Source organism: Lycium ferocissimum, chromosome 10, assembly GCF_029784015.1.
Source record: "Lycium ferocissimum isolate CSIRO_LF1 chromosome 10, AGI_CSIRO_Lferr_CH_V1, whole genome shotgun sequence".
Classification (NCBI taxonomy): domain Eukaryota; kingdom Viridiplantae; phylum Streptophyta; class Magnoliopsida; order Solanales; family Solanaceae; genus Lycium; species Lycium ferocissimum.
The window spans coordinates 32,295,805-32,305,627 of record NC_081351.1 but is presented as its reverse complement, the minus strand read 5'-3'; the positions used below and the strand labels follow the sequence as shown (position 1 = coordinate 32,305,627).

The 9,823-nt window shown below is 34.0% G+C and overlaps 1 protein-coding gene across 1 annotated transcript in view; it reads left to right on the top strand.

Moving 5' to 3' along the window:
* Positions 1 to 4,645: 4,645 nt before the first annotated feature.
* Positions 4,646 to 9,823, top strand: part of LOC132033004 (beta-amyrin 28-monooxygenase-like) — a 21,715-nt gene continuing 16,537 nt past the window's right edge. The window contains exons 1-3 of the mRNA XM_059422841.1: positions 4,646 to 4,723; positions 6,093 to 7,059; positions 8,840 to 9,030. Coding sequence (XP_059278824.1) covers positions 4,646 to 4,723; positions 6,093 to 7,059; positions 8,840 to 9,030 — 1,236 coding nt within the window. The remainder of the gene's footprint in view (positions 4,724 to 6,092; positions 7,060 to 8,839; positions 9,031 to 9,823) is intronic.

The window sequence follows — 9,823 nt, the reverse complement described above, 5'->3', positions numbered from 1 at the left end:
AAGTGAAAAATTAGAGGTCATAATAACTTTATGAATATATTTCTATGTAGGTAATGCGAAAATAATTTTAAAATAGAGGTAAATTTTTAAAAATGATTTATTTATACTGCAAATGAATTTTATTATAATTTAAGAAATATTCCATTAGTGAGTCGCCATCTGTTACGGTTCGCATTTTGCGGGCTGGGTTAGCGCTCGGAAAGCTACTAAGAACTTGTTGGTGCTCTTTCGGACTTGTTTTGAAAAAGAGTCGCCATCTAATTTTTAGGAAATTAGAAAAACTAGTTTTGAAGGATTTATTCAAATATAGTGAAAAAAACCTTCGTAATCCAAGTTCTAGGTAAGGGTTCTGGTGATCCCATAGGGAAGGTGTTAAGCACCCTAGTATTAAGGATCCGTACTATACGGTTGACCTTCGAATTTCAATGTGTGATTATTCTTATGAACTGCTTATTTTGTGTTTTATCTCCTGCATTTATGAAAGGTTTGTCATTTGTTTGCATATCATTTGAAAAGAATTGAATGTATCCCCTTTATATATAGGGTAGTGTCGGATTGATAAGATCCGGATAATAATAACCTCTTTTTATATATAAGGATAATGTATTTTTTTTGCAAGATTCGTCAAGTAGTTTTAAAAGAAGAAGATATATATAAGTATTTTAAATAAGAATGAAATGATTATACATAAAAGAGAAGGATAGGCTCGGGGGGGGGGGTACCAAACCCCTAGTTAACCATTTTCACCTATGGTTGGGCCTTCAACGTGTTCACATGCATATTTGCTTCCCTTTCACCCCCTCATCGGACTGTCTTGCTGAAAGAAAAGCCTGTTGGGCGGTAGTTGAACATGGAGGCTTAACCCGGCCCAAACGGCCATGCAGTGGAGGAGAGAGGAGGAAAAGGGGAAACCGATTAGAAAAATATTACTGTACTTATCACGAGTATATACATACATGACATACACATGTAAAACAAAAACATATATATATATATATATATATATATATATATATATATATATATATATATATATACTCGACTATTGCTAAGAGAGTGGCCCGTGCCCCACCCGAGAATCCCATTTGTTCCCTTGTTTGGACTATTATAGACATGGCTCCCGCATCAATTTTAGATCGGGGGCTGTGCCCGTACCCTACTATTTCGTAATCAACTAAGTATTGAAGCTTAATCATGGGCTTTCTATCCTCTCGATGTTGATATACTCTTATATGCAGCCAATGCATTTATACATACACATAGTATACCAGCCGACATACCACATATATATGTATACATCTTGCTAATACTATCTTTTTTACCAGAACCCATATATATATATATATATATATATATATATATATATATATATATATATGTCTACCCTTAAACTTAGACTAACCCTTAAACTTGTTTTGGTCATCTTTCAATTTTTAGCAATATAATCAGACCTAAGCTAAGGCAAAACCTGCACTTTAATTCAGAAATTCAACATTAGGGAAGGGCAACTAACCACAACCAGGCATCACACAGATTAACTCAGGCCACCAACAGACTCCAAACACATCTTTACAACAATACTTATCATAAACATAGAATCGGTGTGCAGGGTCATAGATGTTTGATCATGAGACTTAATATCTTTAGGCAATGTATACAAGAATCCAACAGTTATAAGATTTAGCAAAGTTTGGATAGATAAGGGTAGTCAACAGATGGTCATTTGTCCTTCAACAACCCAATTAAATAGGATAGGGGTATGTGAAGAGAGCACAGAAACACATGCCATGGTTCCTTAACAGGTTAAATGCATTATTTGCTTATTAGATTTAGAGAAGGGACATATAACGTAAGGTTCAAAGAATCAAACATTGTGACTTAGTGTCCATTTTAGATTTGAACAGGCTCACTTCTATCACCTCTTACCAAGATTCTTTAAGACTCCATAAGTCGTGCAATAACCGAACCCGTTTTAGAAGAAGAACGCTAGGCTTAGTTACACAATCCTTTTACACACAAGTCAGGTTCAGCTTTTTATTCTGCCCTTTCGATTCAATGATAGGATTGTAGAGTTATGTATTCGTGGCGTACATACACCCCATAGACTTCATGCAGTATGCCATGTCACCTCTTATTTGGATGAAGGTACTATGAACCAAGTTGGACTTGGTTCTTCCCAATCCTCTCTTTAAGATGCCTTTAAAGGCTCCTCTATTGTCAAGTGGTTCATAACTTGCCCATGAACACTTATGACCCCACAAACATCATCATCAATCAATTCCCAACCAAATGTAGCTTGACTAATCCGAACTCATGAGTATTTTCAATTATTTAGCCTAGAGTTCTGATCATTAAGCAATCTTAAATCTCTTTACGCTATAGCAGGCCCTCATCAGGCCAAACATATGCTTGCTTCAAACTAACTATGCTTGCTTCAAACTAACTTACACTCATCAGAGTAAGACAAGGTCAGGGATAACACTTCAAGTCTCGAGAGAGGCCAAACACCTCTGCTATTCTCATTTTAAACCATGGCATTTCATATTCCACACTGAGCTATAATTCTAAACAATTGCACAAACAACTTACTAGACAGATTCATACCCAAGCTTCTCATCCCATCCCCCCCTTTTCCCCTCTTTTATTCTTAAAGCTACTGCATTAAGTTTCATAAAGTAGTTAAAGCTATGTAAGAAGCTCCAGTTTCAAACTATTAAGAAGAATGCTAGCTGGCACATGTATTGTCCTACTATAGCTAAGCGAGGGCATCTAAGGTCAAAGCATGCTCCAAACATACCCAATCTCAACATTTAGATAATTTATTTTAACACAAAACATTTATATGTTCAGTAAAACCAACTTATACACGCGGGCCAAAGCATTTTCCACTCCCCAAAATGTACTTAGTTTTACATAAAAGAAGATATTAAATCAATTATTCAAAGATTGCGTGGTTAATCTATATGCCCGTATTTTAAACCTAGAGCGCTTAATACAATTAAGACCTCTTTATTTTTCCTTTTTACATCTTCTGATCCTTTTAAGATTATGTGATTAGTATCAATAGACATCATTAGCACAATGTCATGCCAAAATCTTACCATAGTCTATCTTAGCCTTTAACTGCATTGCTTAAAGCCATTAATAAGGGACCTTGACATCATAGAACCATAGTTTTAGACCACATGGAGTGTCACAAGACTTCTGCAGTTTGCCTCATTGATTAATCAAAATCGTTTAGACCAATTTTAGCAGTCAGAGATCAGATTTGAATCCTATGGTTCCCCTTTTTAGTTTCGAACTAAATGAACTTCTTTAGGACTTCAATCATGGATAAATTTCAAAGACACAAGGTTGTGAGACAAGCCACACCAAAAAAGTTCATCAAGAAGTACATCAGTTAAGTAGCTTTGAAGAAAGGATTTAGGTGCCATTAAGCAGTTAGACCAACTCCCTATTTCAAACTAACAAATATCACAATTTGAACTTGTTAAACTATATACTTAAGATAGTGGAGTGATACTGTTATTTCACTTTTCCTTGTTAATAGGCTAGCACGACCATTTAACAGATAGATAGCAAATATAGTCATTTTACCACTTCCAATTTTAAGCTTGTACTGAACCTTTTATTGTTCCAACCTTCTTTTAATTAATGTGATCAATTATCAAGGCTCGCTTTAAACCCACACACAACAAATCTCTATTTAGATTAGACCACAAAGATCATTTAAGATTCAAAACAAAGTATGGCTAAACAACAAACAAGGAATTATTAACAACAGCCTAGTCTGAGCAGAATCATAAAGCTAATGAGCTAATATTTAAGCTAACAATATGACAAGCAAACCACCATCTAAACATAATATCACATAACTAACATTAATATCCAAACTCAGTAAAAGAAAGCAATAAATGATAAGTAATTACCTTTTTGTTGCACAGACTAGACAAGAATGGATTTAGAGCCTCTGTGCTTCCAATCTCGAACTAAACCACCAAAAATAAAATAAAAAAACAAGGAATTAAACTATTGAAACTAGAGACTCGACTTTAAAAGTCAAGTCCAAAATTTTAACTGAAACCCTGATCTTGAGTCCTAATGCTCAAAGTCTAGCTCTTTCTTCTTCTTTTTTCTTTTTTTGAAGTTGAGGTTTCTATTTATAGAACCTCAAAAGACGGAAACCCTAATCTCCAATCGATGTGGGAAAAGTCCTTTTTTCTGAAAATTATGCTTGAGTTTAAAGTGAACGACTCAGATTAACGCGAAATAACGATGAAAGGCTATATTTTAGCCTGTTCATCCTAGATCCGGTCGGTTCTTGAAGAACCAATGAGATTCAAAGATTCGTCCAGGTCGAAACAAAGCTAATTAATGCAATTTGTACTTGTATCAATGTAAACTATGGAAAAGCAAGAGAGAGAGAGAGAGAGAGAGAGAGGTGTAGATTTTACCTTTTAAGGCAGCGTTTGGTGAGAATAGGTGGAGAGAGACGAGTTTGCATTTAATGCTACTCGTTTTGGTCATGCGCAGGGGATCGATACGTGATCGACACGCCTCGAAATGTTGCCATTTCCGCAATCGTGACGTGCGAGGGGGAGTAAGTGGTACAGGCAAAGTGGTTTCGTCCGAACCCTTAAGGCAAATGACCCCTTTAAGGGTCATGTTTGGCCGAGACTTATGTTCTTATACTTGCTTCCGTTGTGCCGCTGTCGCTGCCTTTGTCAGACCGGCTCGCCGATCTTTTTTTAAAAAATTAAAGTATGCCCAAATGCTACACACACACACACACACACACACACACACACACACACACATATATATACGATATACGCGGATATACGTGTATATTGATGTATATATGTATATTGGGAAATATACGCAATTTTACTAAATATCCAAAAATAAAATCTTATTAGTTAAATCGTTTCAAATATAGCCATAACTTACTAAATTGATCATTTAGTTTAGAATATGGCAGATTGCATAGATAGACTCGATTTTGCGAATATAGCCTTAATTTGAATTAGGCCATGAAATTGGCTATTTCAATTAGAGCCTTAATTGACTAATCAATTGATTATTTCGATTGTAGCCATACCTAAACACATAATAAGTAATTTTAAAATATAACCACAATTAAACATCTGATTAATCATGATTATATTTTAAAAAAAATCACAAAAATGTAAATTGATCATGTAGGAATTAGAGTTTGAGGAGTAAAATGATTATTGATTTAATTAGTCAAATATCTTGAATTAAACAGAGTAAAAATGCCTATTAATTGATTTTAACAACCAAATAAATAATTGTTTTAAATCATTCTCTTGATTGATCTTAGCAAATGTCTCATAATTATTGTAAAAATATATTAATTTTCAAATGATTTATGGCATTATAGAAATTATTTTTCCAAATGAAATGGTGAAATATTATCCGAATAATTTTATAAATCATTTCGACTTGTAGAAAATACATATTTCACTCCGTTTAATATTCAAGGACCCTAGAAAATTAAAAAATAAATTACGGGAGGTCAAAAATTAGGTGTTAACAACCACTTGTTTATTTATATAAACAATAGATAATAAGAGACTTAAATATACAAACACATATATAAATATATATACACACATGCTTGTGCATACAATATTGAAATAACAATCATAAAAAATAGCATTAGATTTTACCACAAATTCGTAAAAGTATTATTCTACTTGTAATGTTAATGAACTTAAATAAGAATCTATAAATATCTAGATTGAAAATATAAATATTATATTATAATATAAAAATGTATTACATAAATGGAGGATTGAAAAAAACAAGGATGAAATAGTCATTGCATTGGATAAGTTGGGGAGAACGTCCATCGCTCAAAGTTGAGGTGGGGAGTTTGATTTTTAAAGCAGTTAGGGGGTGAAAATCATTTTCACCCATAAAAATGTTATTCAACTTTATATGCTCGTTATAGCAAATCAACTTTTAACTTTGTGGCTTCTCACTTTTAGAATATATATATATATATATATATATATATATATATATATATATATCCAGTGGTATACTTTGACTATCACGTACATAAGAAAACCTCGTACACAAAATGGACCCTCTTCCTCCTCTCTTTTGCAACCTTGCTTGCTATGATTATCATCAATTTTTTGTTCAAATATTTCTTTGCCAAACCTAAAGAAAAAATCCCTTTAGCTCCAGGTACTTTTGGTTGGCCTATTATTGGAGAAACCATCCAATTCCTTAAAGCACTTCACTATGGATTGGTGCACGAGTTTGTTAAAGAAAGAACCAAGAAATACAACTCAAATGTATTCAAAACCTCTTTGTTTGGCCAAAAAATTGCTATTTTTTCAGGTCCAGCAGCTAACAAATTCATATTCACCAGAGGCAATAATCTTCTCATTGGTTGGAGACCTAATTCTGTTCAAAAACTTTTCCCTTCTACATCATTTGTCCCTATAGAACATGACACGAAAAGGGCACAAAATGTTATGAGCTATTTCTTGAACTCACAAAATGTAGACAAACTCATTAGTACTATGGACTCTATTTCACATTTACACTTGGAAAATCATTGGAAGGGGAAGGATGAAGTGATAGTGTATGATCTAATGAAGTTATTCACTTTCTCCCTTTCTATTCGAGTCTTTATGGGCATTGAAGACTCGGATAAAATCTTGAAATTTTATGAAAAATTCAATGTTTTTACGCAAGGTCTTTTGGTAGTGGACATCAACTTTCCTGGTACAACATTTTATAAGGCAATGAAAGCTGGGAATGAATTAAGGAAAGAAATGAAGGCTATTATTAAAGAAAGAAGAGTTGAATTACTAGAGAATCCAGATTTGTCAAAAGTTGATGTGTTAACACAAGTGATCACTGAACAAGATGAAAATGGAAAGTACATGAAAGAGGTTGAAATGACTGATAAAGTGTTTGGCTTTATCATTGGTAGTTACCATACTACTTCTACAACTATTACTTTGACCATGAAGTACCTTAAAGAGAAGCATGAGTTCTTCAATGAAATAATGGAAGGTATTTCTTTCACTTCAAAATAATAACTTGCACCATTTATTACCATTAGTTAAGCAAAAATAGGAGAGTTGAGTTGAAGAACCGTTGGTCCCAGACCTTTGGGCATTTGATTTATCCATTTTTTTTTAATCTAAACACCTTGTTAAGGTGTTTTGACCTGTTGAACATTTGATTTATGCTATAAGTGTGTTTATTGAACACATATTGCTAACATGATATAGTACATGCACCACAATTATTTTGAGAGCGTGAGAGGCCATAATATATATTAAAATTTTTGTTCTCTTTCTTCCAGCGCGTATAGATTAGCTGATAAGCATTATGTGTTAATAAGCACTTAGTACTTTTAAGTGCTGAAATTAATTTTATAAATAAGCAGTTATGTGTTTAGATAAAAGTGTTGAAACTAATAATAATCAGGTGATGTATTTGGTAAATAACGTTGATAAGCTGCTCTTTTGATAAAATGACTAAAATATCCTTATTTTTTTTTATAAGAAATTATAAATTTTAAAGTATCTTTGCAACGAGAAGGATGAACGATGGATATGGAATGGAGAGGAAGTTAGTTATTTAGTTTTGAAAAAGACATTTTGAGAATTAAAAAAAATATATTAAAAATAAATAGTAAATATCTTGTTAAAACTAAAAAGTGTTTATATGCTGAAAAACAATAAATTTTTAGGATTGACCGCCTCCACCACAATCCACCTTATTCCTTCTCTCTTCCGGCCACCGCCACCATCCACCCTTTTGGCCGCTTTCCCTTCCCCTTTCTCTTCCCATTCTTTCTCTCTCCACCACCTTGTCGCCGCCATACTTGCACCCCGTCCCTCTTTACTTGTCTCTTCTCGCCATCATTGCACCACCAAATCAACCCTTTCTCTTCGCCTTCCTCCTCCTTACATTTCTTCCTCTGTCCCTATCACCATTCAAAGGATACATAAATTTATATTACACATCAAAAGTTCTAGGTTCAGATAATATGGTGAATGAACGTCGCATCCACCACTACATTTACATACCCTTCCTCTTCCTTCTTGCGTCAGGATAACTGGAAGTGTCATCGAAGAAAAACTTTAATTTTTTGGGTGGGGACAATGTGAATGGGATAGACGGTGATTGGTGTCTTTTAGGTGTGAACCTCATGCATGGAATTACATGCTTTGGACAACTATAGAAAAAGTGTTCAATAGGCAGATTTTGAATAAATGTAAGGTGTTCAATAAGTCAGATTATTAGTTAGTTAATCTTCTAGATGAACCTTTTTTGCGTGTTTGAGGGGTCATTGATGTATTCTGCTAGTATTTCTTACATCATCAACTAACAATTAACCAAAAATTTACACTGTTATAGTGCAATTAATGTGTTTTAGAAGGTTATGTATCTTATTTTACTAGGGGTATAGATTATATACACAGATAATATAAATAATTATTACATCATTAGTATCGGCTTTTTTATTTTTCTATTTATCATATCATACTTATTACGTAGAGCATTTTATGTTATTGTAAGTCAACTTAATTTTAATGTGTAACAAAATATTACACTATCAGTGTACAGAATTTTACAGTAGCATGTTATTTTTACTTGTTATAGCATAAAACCTCCCTTATTTCCAATATTACAAATTCCATTATTTATAGAAGGTTATTTGTAGTTATCTTTTTGATGATCCGATAGTTAAAATTTTCCTTGACTGGCTTCTGCCAGATATGTTAAACGCTTTCACGTATTTATTAGGTATAATTATCTACAAATACCTTTTACAATGCAGAGCACAATGAGATTTCAAGGAATATGATGCCAAGGAAAGTGCTATGTTGGGATGACATTCAGAAAATGAAGAAAACTTGGAACTTTGTGAATGAAGTATTAAGAGACACACCAGTTCTGCAAGGTACTTTCAGAGAAGTCATAGAGGATGACATCACTTATGATGGCTTCCTCATACCAAAAGGATGGAAGGTACATTTCGACCTTCTAATTAAAATGTATGTAATTAAATGGATACTGTAATTTTTGTTATGCAGTAAGTAATAGATTACTTCATCGTTAGGGGCAGAGCTAGATACCATGGTATAGGTTCGATGTGAAAGTGCAAGAGGAGGGGGGGGGGGTGAATTGTAAATTTTTCGATCCGTTAGTCGAGTAGGTTAGATCGCAGTCGATCGTTGCTCAGCAGAATGCCAAAGTAAGGTGTAAGATAAATGACACAAAAAGTATTTTTATACCGGCTCGCATTCAATGTGAATCCTAGTCGGGCCCCCTTGTCGTTGCGGTGATCTCGGCAGCCTTTTGTTAAAGGTTGGTACAATGAAGTGTTTGAATGGAGCTCCACGTTCTACACTCAAATCACTCTTTAATCTTTTTGATACAAAAGCCTCACAAGCTATATTATAACTCTCCTTTCTTTTTTTCTTACATTATAAATCACTCGACATACAACGTTTAAAAGTAAAGCAAGAGTACTTAGAGAACGAGACCAAGATATTTCTGTGTTTCAGGAGGGTTGTTCTTTTATAGTTAAGCTAGGGTTTCTTCACGCAGAGATCAACCCTGGGATTTTGATCCTTGGAAAGAGGGAATTAGTGATCCTATTTCCAAGAATAAGGCCGGAGCCCGTTGCTACTTTCCTTGTGCGTCGAGGCCGCATTCAGAATCATCAAGATTATTACACTCCGTGGGATATTCTTCTTTATTCGCGTATATCCTTTCCATCCTTGAAACGATTTAGACCCCCGGATCAAGATTGTTACAC